The 16,653-nt window shown below is 36.5% G+C and overlaps 2 protein-coding genes across 3 annotated transcripts in view; one reads left to right on the top strand and one right to left on the bottom strand.

The window, feature by feature from the left end:
- Nucleotides 1-16,653, top strand: part of DOCK1 (dedicator of cytokinesis 1) — a 567,625-nt gene that overhangs the window by 190,958 nt on the left and 360,014 nt on the right. For both annotated transcript variants that reach the window (XM_075935276.2, XM_075935277.2), the window contains exons 26-27: nt 3,654-3,781; nt 6,627-6,722. In XM_075935276.2, coding sequence (XP_075791391.2) covers nt 3,654-3,781; nt 6,627-6,722 — 224 coding nt within the window. The remainder of the gene's footprint in view (nt 1-3,653; nt 3,782-6,626; nt 6,723-16,653) is intronic.
- Nucleotides 14,516-16,653, bottom strand: part of INSYN2A (inhibitory synaptic factor 2A) — a 78,636-nt gene continuing 76,498 nt past the window's right edge. Inside the window, exon 4 of the mRNA XM_006130182.5 lies at nt 14,516-16,593. Within this exon, the coding sequence (XP_006130244.1) occupies nt 16,410-16,593 (184 nt within the window). The 3' untranslated portion in view covers nt 14,516-16,409. The remainder of the gene's footprint in view (nt 16,594-16,653) is intronic.

The following is a 16,653-nucleotide window of genomic DNA, read 5'->3' as shown; positions in this document are numbered from 1 at the left end:
TGGAGCCCTAAAGCAATTGTGCAGTCTGCACCAGCTCAGTTAGCACCAGCTCTGCAAGTTAGTAGTTATATCTCCATAGGGCCTGACAACAATATGTCAGAATACCCCTTTTACCCATTTCATTAAAAGCTGTAGAACACAAACTGGTTATTTAAAAAAAAATGCCTATTTTAAGTCTGGGGTAAATGATGTCCCTCATAATTTAATCTTATTGAATTATGAACACTTTACAGCAGCTAGTATTCAAGAAGCCATTTGTTTTGCTTCTTATTAGGAGTTAAACATATTAAAGCATGCTTAGTCAGAGCTATGACAGTATGTCTAACCTCCTCCATAACAGATTTGAAGGGCTGTACTGTGTGATAGATATTCCAAACATCTGCAAAGTATTACCTCAAAACAGCTCCAGTGACAAATGAAAGTTTTTATTAATGTTCATAAGACTGTTTCTTAGCAACATTTCGAATACTCTCCTTGATTAGCTGATGGCAAGATATTCTGTGTCCCATATCCCCATTTTTTCATTGCCATAGTGAATGTGTTTTATGATTGTGTATCTTAAAAACTCACACAGCAGATTATTATGTTAAATACTTATTATTCATTACCTTCTAGGCAGGATAGTTGTCAGACTTCATGATACATAAAGTACTTTCAGATATAATAAAAGATTCTGTCAACATGCTATTTTATTGTTATACATGTATACATTTTCTTCTTGGTTATGTAACACAGAATTTTATCAATTTATTATAGACCCATAAGTTTTTATTTGTACATTTAAAGACTGAAATGAAGTTTTGGCCTCAGTTACACTGTTAACTTTTTAGGCTATGCCTACATTTAAAATGTGTCTGTAGAACAGCTGCAACTGTGCCACTGTAGAGCTTCAGTGTAGATGCTCACTACAGCAACAGGAGAGGTTCTCTTTTCACTGCCCTGAACAGTGGCAGCTACATTGACAGAATTCTTTTGTTGACCTAATGCTTTCAGTACCAGGGATTAGGTTAGCATAGCTACGTCTCTCAGAGGATGTGGATATTTCATGCTGTTGAGAAATTTAGCTATGACGATGAATGTTTCAAGTAAAGACCATCACATATCTTTCTAGTTTCTAAAGATTGTGAATCTATAGATAATACTTACCTGTAAGGTACATAGAACTCTGTAATGACAATATTTATCTATGGATATGCATTCATTAACTTCTTTTGGAATCTAGTTTTGTCAGCTGCCTAGAGGGAGGTCTTAAATAGAAAATGAACATGTGGTGATGTGATGGAGTCATGGATATACATACCCCTCAAGTACATGCAATGCAGGCCTAATAGTTGTGCCTTGAGGCAGATGTTTCAACTTTCAGTCTGTGATTCTGCTCCCTGGGAGACTTATGTCACAGGCTAAATGACCAAGGATCATATAAACAGAAATACTGCATTCAAGGGACTCTGCTATTAGCTCCGGGAAGATGAATATTATTCCTTTGCTAGAAACAAAAAAAGTCTGAAGCTGATTGAAAGTACTTTCTAATAATGAGTATGCTATCTCAGACTAAATTATTAGCTATGCCATCGTTTTCCAGCAATAAAACATAAGCATATTACATTCCCTTCTTGATGTGAATTCTGCATTTCAGTCTTCATATTTCCAAAAATATGCTGCCTATCATTTTTTATAATTTAGTCCTTTGTGTAACATAGAGGAATTGGGTTCAAGCATTCAGGCAAGGCTTATGTTTTTGTTCATGGGTAGTCCCTTGGAATGACTAAGGTGTGATACAAATGTGCTCAGAAGAGAGATCTCTCCACTGCAAGAGTGGGCAATAATTTTTGCCTGGGGGCCACTTAAATTTTTTTTTGAAGGAGCCCTGGCACACCCTGGAAGGGACGGGCTAAATGGGAAGGGGTGCCCCACCCCCAGACCACGATTGGTCTGGGGGTGGAGTAGTCCTTTTGCCCCCCCTTCCCACTAGGCACCTATGCCCTGGAAGAGGCTTGGCACGCTCCCCCTCAAACCCTGCGAGGAGCATGTGGCACTTTGAAGTGCCGCGGGCTCCTCACAGGGTCGGGGCAGGGCGAAGGAAGCTTCACACAGCTCCCTAGGCCTTGATTGGCCTGGGGGTGGGGGAGTGCATGAAGCCTCCTCCACTCTCCCCCCAGCCTGCAGGGGCATAGTGGAGAAGGTTTTGCGTGCTCCCCCACCCCCAGGCCTTAACTGGCCTGGGGGCAGGAGAGCAGCAGGGCCTCCATGGGCCAGATCCACCCGCTTGGTGGGCCGGATCCGGCCCATGGAGGCCCTTTTGCCTACCCCTCTTCCTCTGTTTAGACAGAAGGGTAGTAGATGTAATATTACGTAAACTTTGGGTGTATGCAGGACTTTGGGAAGAGATCATTGGAAAGTGTGTGTATAACTAAAGGAGAGTAATATGCTTCACTGAACTATCTGGATTTTCACACATCGAGGGATGTGGGAAAATGCCATAATTATTGTGGGGGAAGTGTTTGGAAAAAAATCCCATGAATTTCAGTACCAGGCTACTTGCATGTGTCATTACATGGTTGAGTGATGTTGTGATACATTAGAACTTGATGTTGCCTTGGGTTGTGGTGATATCATTCTGTATGATCAGTGTCATTACTATTCCTGGAAAGAAATTCAGAAAAAGTGACAATCAATTAGTAGGAAGTAGCATTCTTCTTCAGGAAAGTGGCATCCTGTTTATCTGTTTTTTCCTTGTCCACAGTTGAATATCTGAAGGTACCATGTTGCTCTTTCAGCTCTGACAAGAAACATTTAGCTTTGCAACTTTTAGAGAAGAAGGAATTGTTTCTCTCCACTATCATCCCTCACAAAAATCACTGCATTGCTCCAACTCATAATTCAGGCTTCTGTGACAAGACAGGACAGTTCCTTTTCTCTTAAAGCGATAGCATAATGAGAAAAAAACAAACAAACAAACAAACAAACCCTCTCTCCCATTCTTTGCAGCCTAATTTACAGGGCACATGCTCACTGGATTGTGTCAGTGCTAACTTTATGGTGCTTCCTTCCGCTTGAATATTATAGAGAAGTTGATCCATCTTACCCATTCAGAATGTAAAGATGCTGTATAATTAAACATGCAAAACCGTATAACTTTTTTCTCAGTTATATAGTGCTTTATGCTCATTTGTGGGTGTGTCATTTGCATGATCATAAAGCTTAAGTACATGTAGTTACCATAATTAGGAGCACTCATGTGTTTAAAGATGTTAGTATGCTTTAGTGCCTTACTGAATTAGAGCCTGGAGACAAACGGGGTTATCCAAAGGAATGTCTCCTCTGCAGTAAAAGACATGCGGCAGCAAGTCTCAAAGCCTGAGCCAACTGACTCAGTTGATCAATGCTCTGAAGCTCACTGCTCCAGAGACTTTTTTGCTATGTAGTAGAACTTTGCATCTCATTATAAATAGGCCACTTTTTGCATTTGGTTCTGACTGTTTTTTTGGCTTTTAAACTTTTACCCATAGCTTGCTCTGACGTTCTGTCTTCCAAAAAGTTAACTTTTTTCCCCTGAAAGTTTTGCTTAAAATATTAGATCTGTTTGCAATATGATATGTGTGTATAATGAAATTATGTAAGACATTCTTGTAATACTGTATCTTTCTATGCAGACTGCAGGGAGATCTTGCTGCCAATGATGACAGATCAGTTGAAATATCATTTGGAAAGGCAGGAAGACTTGGAGGCTTGCTGCCAGCTGCTTAGTAACATCCTGGAAGTCCTTTACAGGAAAGATGTGGTTAGTAACCGATGCTCATACCAATTAGCCTGTAAGAATACTATGTCTTGTGAATGATAGGAGTAATCTTGAAGTAAAGCTGGCAGTGACTTAACTTTGTCATTTTTTTCCCTGAGGTTCCCCCCCCCCCCTTCCATTTCTCTTTTGTGGTGATCAGAGGTGAGGAGGTAATGCCTGAAGTTTACTTTTTTACCATGTAATTATCTGATCCCAGGGTGTCTCTCTTGTAACAATCTTTAATGTGTCCAAGAAGAAATAGACTATGGTTCCCTCTGGATCTCTTCCAATAACACCACTCCAGGTATTGGTAAAATACGGGAGTTGAGTATTGAATGAGCTTGAAATTTGAACTCTTCAACCTTTTCATGGCATTGGCGCTGCAGGTTTGCTGGGCCAGCTTTTAATCCTTTGGTGATTTCATCAACTAAAGAGGATAAACACTGAGTATACTGTTTTGAAGTTTGTAGAAGAAAATTACGCTACAGGAAAAATAGTCTTTCACTGTAAAAGAGTAGCCTTAAATTAGTTTCTTAGCGACAGGACTTGTTCAAGTTATGAGGAAAATCCAAACTGCTGCTTTGATGGCATGAACGAACAGTTTATCAATAATTTAAAATGTACAGAAATATCCCTATGTGTTCTATGACATTTAAATACAATCTGCAGGAAGTAGGCTACTCTTCAGACAGCTCAGTACAACAAGGCAATCCCCCTCTAGCCATTTATCTCAAGATACAACTAAATAACTTGAAAGTACTTTCTTCTGTCTGAGTATTATTGGGAAGGCAAACAGATCTGTACATTCAGAGTGTGAAGATGATGTATGCTTATAGATGCAAAACTGTGTAACCTTTTTTCTCAGTTATGCAGTGCCTTGTGCTCAATTGCATATATGTCATTTACATGATCCTAATTTTTTATTGACTGGACAGTGACTATACAAATAGCTCTCCTTTGATGAGAGCTGTAACCCATTCTGGCTATTTACCAATAATAAAGATTTCTGGACCAGTGGGTTTCTGCTTCCTTGTATGTGAATACCTATACTTTGGCCAGGGCAGTTGCAACTCTTTGAAAACTGTCCTTGTTAACTGCTTTCTCCCAGTGGTTCCAGATTCTGTGGCATCAGGAAGCATATTATATTTTTTAAAAAAGAGTTTATGTCCTTACAGCACACCAGGCCCTCCCCATTTTTTGCTGTCTACCTCTCTTATCAATCTATACTTATGGGCTGTGTCTACATTGGCACCCCTTTCCGGAAAAGGGATGCTAATGAGACACTTCGGAATTGCAAATCCACAGGGGATTTAAACATCCCCCGCGACATTTGCATTTACATGGCTGCCGCTTTTTTCCGGCTCGGGGTTTTTGCCGGAGAAAAGCGCCAGTCTAGACGCGATTTTCCGGAAAATAAGCCCTTTTCCGGAGGATCCCTTATTCCTACTTTCAAGGGATCCTCCGGGAAAGGGCTTATTTTCCGGAAAATCGCGTCTAGACTGGCGCTTTTCTCCGGCAAAAACCCCAAGCCAGAAAAAAGCGGCAGCCATGTAAATGCAAATGCCGCGGGGGATGTTTAAATCCCCCGCGGATTTGCAATTCCAAAGTGTCTCATTAGCATCCCTTTTCCGGAAAGGGGTGCCAATGTAGACACAGCCCTGGTCTTTCAGTCCCACCACCTGCTGAGCTGAATGCAGTTGAGAGGGTCTATATGAGGGGCAGAGGCAGAATTAGGAACTGGCGTCTGTTTCTGAGACAAATAACAGTTGGATGACAGAGGGCTGCTGAGTTGGCAGATGGTTGAAACAGGTATGCAGGCAGAAGAGGGAGTGGAGGAGCTGTGGGGAAAGGAAGCAATCCCCGAAAGTGAGCTGGGACACAGAGAAGAAAAGTCTTAACTTGTCACCATTAAGGAGCTTGGGTGCTGAAGAACAGTAGCTACACATACATGTACTGGAGATGAGGGATACTTTTTCACATATGCAGTGGGAGCTTCTGGTCTAGAGATTAAATGCTATCTGGTGAGCATTAGATTATTTCCCCCACTCATTTAAAAATAAAATCGATAGAAGGTTTGCACAGCTGTCCAGCAAGTGCCTTCAAAACACATCTTATTTAGAGAATGGTCTGGCACAACATTTCAAATGTTGACAATTGTAGAGTGGTCACTAAAGAAGCTTGCATTAGGGCAAGGGGAAGGCAAGTAACATTTAAGGAGCACTTTTACACTGGGGGAGTAGGGGAAGAAAGTCCTCTATCTTAGTATGATTCTTCCCTACCCCCAGCCTTTGTGGGACTCCCTCCTCTTAAAAGGTTGGGACATGTCTCCTTAATTTGTTCACAAAGACGTTCATAGTCAACACAACACTTTTTAATTCTTTTAAAATTTTTTAGCAGATGAGCTCTAAAACTAGAATATATTTGGAACAATTGGGAATCAATTTGAAAGTCCTTAGTTAAGTTGTTTAAGATATCTGATACACTGTTATTAAATATGGCATGATTACCTTAGTCAGAGGCATTTGATTTTAAATGGTGAAAAAATGTCTTTGGAACACCAAATTGTGAACTAAACAAATGACACAAACATTGTATTTTTTCTACAAGGATTTGCATTTTATTTAAATTGCTCTAATTATGTAATTGACTTTCAGCAGTAGGGAATACATTAAAAGTATATTTTTTTGTGTGCAGTCTTCGTTTTTCATCTTGTTGAGCAGTAATTGAGAGGAGTTATAATTGATTTGGTTTCAAAAGGAGAGATGGATTTAACAGCAAGCATCAATATTTGACTTGTATTGATTGTCTTTTGGTGATAATTTCCATTAGATTATCTTCTTCTCTTCAGGGACCAACACAGCGACATGTCCAGATAATCATGGAAAAGCTACTGAGGACAGTAAACAGAACAGTCATTTCCATGGGACGTGATTCAGAGCTCATTGTAAGTGCCTCTTAATGTAAACTTAAATGTATTTTTCTCACAAGTTCTTGCATATTATAGTTTTTAAATTCCTGGTGATGAAAAAGCAATCAAACCCTCCTGTAATTCTCTTGTATGTTCTGTAAATTGTAAAGTTTTGATTTATAATTTTTGCGTGGCTTATAATAGGAGGAAAAAAGTCCTTTAAAAATTGACAGTAATCATATGATGAATTTAATCAGGCATGTTTAACCAAAACTAATTTTTTTTTGCGATTACAAGATTTTAACAGGCTAAAAATGTTGTGTAAATGAAACACTTGACTTCATTCTTAAAACTTCTTCCCTTACCTCTTTCTTCTACATACTGTATTATATCATTTAAAAATATTAGAAGCGATAATGTTATGAAATAACTCTCTTCCTCAAACTGCACATTATTCCTTTACCCTAGTCTCTCACTGTGATACTTCTTTTCATCCTTCTAGCTACTCCCCTGGATATCATTCTCTTACTCTCTGTCCTTTACTCTTCATCATTGTCTATAATGGTGTTTGTATCCCTAAGAATGATGAAAACCTTCTCTTACTCCTAAGTGTCTCCCCAGCTATCATCTTGTCACTTGCTTTCAACTTTCAACAACATGCTGTCCATTAATGATTTTGTACCCATTCAGCTCCCAAAATGACAATGATTAATGCTTGAGTAAGTAAAATAGCTCTGATTATTACAGATGAAAAACTTAATATTGAGAAAACAGATGCAAGTAATTACGCTTGAATTCTGTGTGTGTGTGTCTGTGTGTCTGTGTGTCTGTGTGTGTGTGTGTGTGTGTGTGTGTGTGTGTGTGTGTTTTATATATGACAAAATATATAGACAAACAGTAAAATGCAGACAAAATATTGTTATTGTTTCTGTATGTTAAATTATTTGTAGAAATTTAGTGGATGTATCTATCAAAAGGTGTGTCTGTATTTGTATATTTAAAATGATACAAAACTAGAACAGTATATATTCTGAAGCATTAAGTTCGTAGACCCATAGTTAGTTTAGTTAGTAATTAATAAAATTTATTTACAAGTTTGTCTTACATATCTATATTTTTAACTAAGCGCAATTGTATTAAAAATGCACACCGTGAACGTGAATATAGCCTGAAAGCATTACATCTGAACACACTATAATTATTTAATGAATGCTGACAGCATCAGGAAGTTTTAAGAGGGCACTTACTATTTAAAATTCAGGGCATTTCTAAAAGCATCTCTCTGTAATCAACCAATAATGATTCACTTTTGTGGTGTCAATAAAGAAGTAAGATGGAAATGCAACCATTACTTAGTATGCATAACCTTACTCTTCTTGGATCAGCATCAGACTGAGATTTATGCATTAATTTTTTTCTTGAAAGTTGCCCCTAGAATTTAGATTAGAGAATAGATCATAGTAGAACAAATAGAAGAAATAAGAGTTTCCAGACAAAAAATCATAAAGAGGAACAGTTTAGCTGATGACATTTTTAAAAGCAATGTATCATAAATCATATATCATTCATTTTTTATGTAAAATACAGGTGCAACTGTGGTTGAATCTAAATTATTTTTTCAATTTGAAAAATGGCTATATGTTTCACTTATTTAAAATTTATTGCACTGGTAATAATATTAAAGCTATTGGAAGAGTTTTGATGATGCTTGCTTCTTTTAAAAAAGGCAGTATGTTCATTATGATAGAAATTTGTGTCTTGATTCTGCAGATATTCATTACTGAATGGTGTGTCTTGAATAACCTCATTGAATACAATGGAATTAAATGTATGAACAAAGGTTTGCAGGCTTGGGCCCAATATGACAAAAGTTAGCAAAATACCATTGGTTTATTGGCCATGCTGCTTCATGCAGTTCACATTGGCCAGAATCAGTGAACCGTGGCCAACAGGAGCTGTGAGCAGCTGTATTGGCGGACATGCAAGTAAATAAGGCAACTGTCGGGATAAACCTGGTGAACCACACCCAGCCCTCAGGCCGCTTATTGCCCACCTTTGGCATGGATAATTTTCTTGACATATATTTCCAAGTTCTGAACTGTGCATGAGTATGCAGCGTGCCCCTGTGTGCGTGTGTACCTGTGCTTGAGAACCTAGCATTTTGTGTCAGTGGTGGATTTTAACAGAGTTCAGCTGTTCAAGCTAGAACAGAGTTGCCTTAAAACACAGGGAGTAAAAGAATATAGATGGTGATATTTTTTAAAATACAGTAAGTTTTCTGACTACACGGCAAAGAGCATCAGTAGGACTGGAAATCAGTAGATAAGCAGTATTTAAACATGCAAAATTTTCACTGTTTCAAGAAGATATATAATTCAAGAATCTAGTTAAGAAGCTATAAATAATTTAATACTAAGCTTTGCTTTCAGCTTTTTTTTTTTTTTGAGAATTTGTGACTGTTCAAAAAGACTTATTTTCTCTGTCTTATCATTTATGGATGTGATTTAAAATCTTTATTACTGTTATGACAGTTGTTATATTAATTCAACAAAAATATTGACAATTGATGATTCTGTTGTACATAATAGGCCTGATACTTACGTCTCACAGGGAATATACTGTCACTTACTGTATGTCGTGAACTTACATTCCACATCTGATCACAGTAACACATTTTAGAGGTCAGAACATTTTTTATTTTTTTCTTGTTAAATTTAAAATTCGCAATAATTCCTGAAAACCTCAGGAATCCCCCAAACACTCCCTTCAAAATTGTTTTACCATTTTATTCCTAAATGCATCTTTGCTATAAAAGCTAAATCTGTTTTGATCACTTAGTTTTATCTTGAGTTTTTATCCCGACCAGCCTTCAACAGGGTTTGAAAACCTTTAGACACCTGGTAATGAGAGAATGCAACTCTCTAGCCAGCTGCTAGTATGAAAGACAAGATGCTTCCTTGCCAGTGAACAGACAGTGACCTCATGAGAACGTCAGCAATCCTTCACCACTCTTGGCTATAAGAAAGGAAACTATTGGCTTCAGGAAATTCAAAGGATTCTTCATATTGTGCGAGGTCATGTGTCACCACCATTGCCAGCCTTCTAGCTAATGCCTGTAAAGTGTCCCCTTTAATTAGCTAGAAGGTAACTTGTTGAATTATATGAGGAGTTCGTCTTCTCCTAGTATTTTAATAGGTGTAAAGAGTTACCTCGGTCAAAGATGCTGCTTATATATTTAAAATCTCTGCAGTTTGTTTGAATACTCTGTTATGTAAGGTTAAGAACATAAGTGTTGTATATTAGATAAAAATACTTTTCATTCCTAAAAGACAAAATTCTCTTCAAATAAGTTTCTGGGAAAATTTAGCTTTAAAAAGCAAAAACCAAACAAACAACAAATAGAAGCGATAGATAGGTTTACAGTAGTTATTTCTGTCCAAGTCATTATTAATGTTACAATAAAATATAGTGCTATCATGTATGAGTTATAAGAATCTGACATGTTGTTTAATATGCAGAAGAATATGTTAATATGGCCTCTATTAGTTTGGATTTAAACACAGTAGGTTCATTTAATCAGTTCTTTTCATTGGGAGTTGTGACATTATATATTCTGAGCATAAATTCTGAGTCTGTTATGCCAAATATGGTTTGTAATTTACAGGAAGGGAGTTACTTTCACCATTTTGATACCGCTAGCTTTTCGATATTGTCCCTTTGAAATTAAATCTTTGTACACAATATTTTAAGGCATTTGCTAAGCATTGGTGCACTGAAATGGGCATGTTGTTTGCAAAGTTGGTAAAACTAATAATAATTTGTATAATTTTGTCTCCTTGATACTCATAGGTAAAGAGAATCATGAGTAGTTACTAGACTATGATGTGGACCATGATTTTTTGCAGGATTAGCACAGCCTATTTTATCTTCACAAGTGACTCTGTACATTTTATAGGCTTCTTATGTCTGTATTCTACAAGTCTCCTCTCACTTTCTCTTTTGGTTTGTTCGCTACCTATAGTCACTCTGTCCACACTGGATTGTTTATTGGTTCTGGAAGGCCTAGTAAAGGTGTCAGGCATGCAGCTCCAGCAAGATTTCACGTTGACAGAAGCAGGGCTTTTAAGCTTCTCTGGTGCTGAAAAATGGGTTGCTTTAAAAATTGACAAATGGAAAGTACTGTGAGTGTCTGTCTGGTAAACAAATTTTAGAAGTTCCACTGCACTCTTCTAGGCACTTTTGTTAAGAGTTATAACAGTCAGTAAAATGAATATACCTACTACAGTACCTATCCTCACGGAAATAATCAAAACAGACCATACAGAATGAAGACACCCTCGTTACTCAGAAACACCCAAAATAGTATGTCCTCCCTACAAACAGAACTATGAAAATAGATGTTCTTTTCAGTATTTGTTAAAGGTCAACCAATTTTGGCCAGTTTGGATCTTTACTTGTGAAATTTGAGGAAGTAATTTAAATTGATTGCTGACAAAAATTGCCAATGTAAAAAAAATCATACAGATCAATTTGAACTCTAAATAATCTGGGACCATTCAAAAAATATTTTGTTAAATAAAATGTAAGGTGTCACAGTTAGCAACGGGCTCATAGCTACATAATCATAATGGCAGGAGCCTAAGGTGCCATAGGACTACTTGTTGTTTTTGCACATCCAGACTAATATGGCTAGCCCTCTGAGACCTGAAAATTAGGACTCTTGAAAAAAAAGATTTATTGGTTGCAGGAGACAAACAACTGAACATAGCTCCCAGCAAGATGTGGTTAAAAGGGCTAATCTGATTGTTGAATGTATTAAGAGACAATAAGAATAGGGAGGTGATTTTAATTTTGCTTATGGCACTTATGGACTATTCCATCCAGTTCTGGCATCTGCATTTTTAAAGTTTTATGGAAAAAAATGTAGAACAGAGGGTGGGCAAAATACTGCTTGCAGACCAGATCTGGCCTGCTCAGCATTTTTATCCACTGATGCTATCAACTGATTAGCAGAGCATGCAGGCAGCATGTGTTTAGCTGTCCTTCCCACCACCTTGCTCCATCCTGCAGCTGAGCTGTTCACAGAACACTCTAGCTAGCTGTATAGGGTAAGGTAGGGTGGGGTGGAGGAGGAAAAGGAAAAAGAGGGGAGTGCAGAAAAGTCAGGGTGTCTGCTCCTATACCCCATCTCTAAAGATCAGAGCTCAGGATGAGGGAGACACCCAGGAGCTGCTCCAATCAGAAGTATGGTGAATGACAGAGATGTCTTAATAGGCAGGTGCACTTTTTCTAAAATTTCTCCAGCAGCCAGCTCTCTTCTCACACGGACTTTCCCCCCTACCCCAGGTATGCCATTTCTGCATAGAGGGAGAGGGAGGAGACAACAGAGCAGAACAGCTTTCCCTGTAAAAGGACAATGCATGCTGTCTGTCAGAAACTGACCCAGCAGCAGCCACACACAGTGTGTGTCAGCCTCCCACAAAGTTTCTCTCTCATTAGCTCTCTTTAGCCTCTAACTCTGCGTCTTCTGCCCAAGGCCACACTCTTTCTCGGGGCCCAAAGCCAACCCCTGACAAGTTACCAAAATATGTGGAATGGCTCGTCTGTGAAAATTATTGCCCACTCCTATTGTAGAGGATGCCATAAAAATGATATAAGGGCCCAAGAAAATGCCTTTCAGTGAGTGCTTTGAGGAGCTTGATCTCTTTACCAAAAAGAACAAGAGGTGATTAGATGATTGTGTAGAAGTGTTTTCATGGGGAGAAAAATATCAGACATTAGAGAGCTTTTTTAATCTATAGGGGAAAGACATAACAAGAACCAATTGGTGGAAGTTAAATCCAGAGAAATTTGAATTAGAGATAAGCACACATTTTTAACATGAGGGCAGTTAACCACTTGAACAAGGGATGTGGTGTTTTCATATCAAGACTGAGGCCTTTTTGGAAGATGTGCTTTAATGAAACACAGGTTATTGGGCTCAGAACAGGGTTGACTGAATGAAATTCAATGACCAGTGTTACAGAGGAGATAATCTTAAATAATCTAATAGGCCTTTCTGGTCTCAGACTCTGAATTGTGTGGAACAGTGAGTGCCATAGTCTTAGAAAGAAAGTTTGCAGTATTATTTTCTTCATTGACTGTTGCAAAGTAAAAATGAATAATAAATAAATAAATAGCATTTACAGTACTTGTGGCACAATGCAACTTTTTTCTAATACACACATTTCTGAATACTTATTACAAGCTATTGCAGAAATTAATATTATGGTCCCTATTATCTTGCTTTTTGTGCACTAAGTATGAATTGAATATTATCATGACTAGAGCAAACGAGCATGGAAATATACATATAATATACGAATATTTACCTCGAGAGACTGCATTCAGTTAAATAAATTGGCAGCATATTTCCAGCAGCTACAGTTGTATTTACTGAAATAATGCTAAGAGATATTTCAGGTCTTGGGTTTTGACCTCATACAGCAGAGCTGTAAACATACTGCCGCCATATTACTAATGGCAATCATAGCCAACAAATTAAAATAGAAATACTTACTGTGTGCTATTACACAGATGTTTAGACTAATGCCATTTTAACTGCTTGTTTCAAAATGCTTATGAAAAATTAATCAATTAGGTTTTTAAAATCTAATGTACCATTAAAACATTGAGTGAAAGTAAGGAATGCATAGTCAGTCATTATTTGTTAATTGCGTAACATCTTATCTCAAACAAGAAAAACCAAACACTTAGTACTTATAGTGGATTTCTTCCATTTTAATCATGATTTTTTTTTCATTTTACCCTGATTATAAAGTATTTTTACAGTGATATTAATTTTAAGAAAACATGTGTTACTTACACTAATTGTTTCCTAATAATAATTTCAGAACATAGGAATGGGAATTTTGAAGACTTAAAAAACATTGTCCATGTAGTATTAAAACAGTAGTTAATGCAAAATTACTGCAGTATTTATTGATTAGAAAGTAATTAAAGCATGTCATAGGAGCAATGCATATAGTAAATGTAGTGTCTGAGAATGCATGATATTGCCAATGAATTGAGCTTCAAAATTACATAATATGCTACACTAATGGTGGTGATGTTTCCTTCATCATAATGTTGCTCCTGCTTTTTATAACATGTATTACATTAGGGTGAAAATAGTTCTATGTCAGTCACATACCATATGTAGCTAAAAGTTTTTTTAAAGAATTAAATATGTCTCTCAAAATCTAAATTTAACCTCTGTGATCCTAAATGTAATGCACTATGATGCATTCAACACACTTGCAAAAACATCTTATTTCAAATTACAAAGTATGGTATGGTATAACACGATATGTATTTTTCAGCAATACTATGCAGTTAGCATTTTCTTTTTAAAAAAAGTAAAAAATTAAAAATCTGCAACTTTGTTTAAGAAAATAGTCTGGAAACGTAGAGAACACTCAGTGATATCTTTCATTTTTAGTTATTATATATTTCACCAATGAATCCTTTTTTATTCTGAATGCCTGTGTAATACTAGTTTTAAGTATGACTCAATATCCAAGAATGAAACATTTATAGAGCTTTGCATCAGTCCCTGTACACAAGAATATTTAGAATGGATTTTTAGGAAATTTGACTTTAGTTAGCATTAACCATCTGTAAAGAATCCTGATTTAGAGATGTTTGACTTAATGTTTTAAAAAATATACTTGATATGTATGATGATTTCTTTGTATATATGACTTTATATTTTGAAGTATAGCACAGTTTTAAAATATTCACTGTGTATATTTTTTCCTAGCTATACCCATATTTGAGATTTTGTCCTGTTTAATGCTTTGAAATAGTTGGGATTTTTAAAACAAGATGGGATATCTTGTAAATGGTTTTATAACTTTAATTAAAAACAGTATAAAATACATGAAACAATTTTTTTCCACATGAAACAATTGCACTTCCTTCATGGCACACCTTTTCTGTTCCTTTATCTCTCACAAAAATATTTTAGAATACTGTTTACTTATGTACAAGGATTTGTAGCCCTCTTGACATTTACTACAAAGGTGAGTTTTTCATTAAAGCATCCAGTTGAAATAGTTTTGAAGTGGACATAAACAGTATCACATATAATCTATGTAATCACATATACTTTCTAATTACTTTCAAGACAAAGACCCACATTGCTTTCTTCAGGATCCTTGTAGAATTAATATTTAAAAATGAATTTGATGTTGAGGTAATAGGGGAAAGAGTTCAACATAAACATCTCCAGGTTTATTTAGTAGGTGCAAACTCTTCTGTTAGAAATTCACTTCTTCCAGTTTTTTTGCTGCATCTAAAGACTGAAAAATCCACATCTTAATGATGCCTTGGGATATGAAATCGCAGAACCAGTATCTTGTATCCCAGTTTCTGTCAAATGAGTGTACACTATTCAAATTATTTAACAAAAAGAAACAAGATTCCCAGTCCCTATCATTACAAGAGTTTTCCAGACGGTCACCTAAATTAGAGTTTTTAATGACAGTGCTTAATATGCAAAGGGAAAAGATTACAGTGGATTTAAAGTGTTACTGTTTTTAAAACTCTCAGAAGAAATTTGATTGACAGCTTTCCCCCTGAAGTGTGATTGATTAGTACAGTTGATATATTATTTTAATACAAATGATATATTATGTTGGTCTGGAAATTGATCTTAGAAGCTCTGCTAAATAAATAACTATTAAAGTTGCCAGTCCCCTCTGAACTCTTGTAATAAAAGCATAATGCATATTATGAAATATCTAGCACCCTCTACAGTGGTGTACAGTTTTTCTCAAGATTAAACTACAAAAAGGTTTTAAATTGTTACAACTGCCAACAATCTGCCATTTTATTATTATCCATTTTTTTTTTTCATATTCTGTGCCAGAACATAACATTTTGGCTTTCGGGTACCAAAAGATACAAGTGAAATCTAAGAAAGCTTAGTGCTTTGACCCTGTCAACTTTTAGTGATTAAAGGCGTGTCCTGACTTCAGGTGGTTTCTGGCTGCTCGTCCTTTGGAAAAGAGCAGTAAATATGTCATAAGTCTGATAAAGATGACACTAAATCAGAGGTGTCAGTAAGAAGCTGAGATGTAATAACATCATTTAACTTTACAGCACATGAAGGCAAATACACACACATAGTCACATCATAGAGATTATTCATGGTCTTGTACCATTTGAAAAATTGTGCTTTCTCCAGGATATTATGTGCTAAAAATTGCACTTCTCATGACCCCCACTTATTTGCAAAATTAAATGTAAAATTGAAGATCTTTGCAAACATAAGGCTTGCTTTTTTCCTTATTAATGTTTAAAACAGAACATAAAAAGGCTTGAAAATAGTGATGGCATTTTCTAGATTGAAATGTGATACTTCTAGATCTAAGGGGGGGAATAATTTTACTGGTTATCTTTGTCTATACAATTTTCAATTCGGATTTTACATCCCACATTGGTGAACTGCAAGTAAAAGTTGGCAAGGTATGATTTAACGCCTTGCTCATGAACATCAGTTTATAGGTACAAAGGCCTTTTTGGTACACATGGTGAGAACTGAATGCTATCCATAATAACCGGAGTAACTGTGGCTAATAACACTGATTCATTTACCAAGAACCCTTTTTAGTTGATTAATTGAATTCCAAATATGTTTCAAAGAAGGCCTTAAACTCCATACATAGCTAATGGACTATGTTAAAGAAACCAGAGTTTCCATCTTCCATGTTTTTTTGAATCAGTTTTGGATTTTTGTTTGGGAGTTGAGGAGTAGCTCTCCTGAGAATAAGGCAAAGGTGCAACCTGAGTTTCCTCAATAGGGTGAAGTTTTTTCAGTACCGGCTGTAGTTTGTCTTCCTGCTGTTTAAAATCCAGCTCCACGCTTTAAAAAAACAAGAACAATTAAATGCTAAAGTATTATGATGTAAACATTTCATTTAAA

The sequence above is a fragment of the Pelodiscus sinensis genome, chromosome 8, assembly GCF_052426305.1.
Source record: "Pelodiscus sinensis isolate ZL-2025 chromosome 8, ASM5242630v1, whole genome shotgun sequence".
NCBI lineage: Eukaryota > Metazoa > Chordata > Testudines > Trionychidae > Pelodiscus > Pelodiscus sinensis.
Note: the sequence above shows the minus strand (reverse complement) of the source record. Positions and strands in the feature narration are given on the sequence as shown.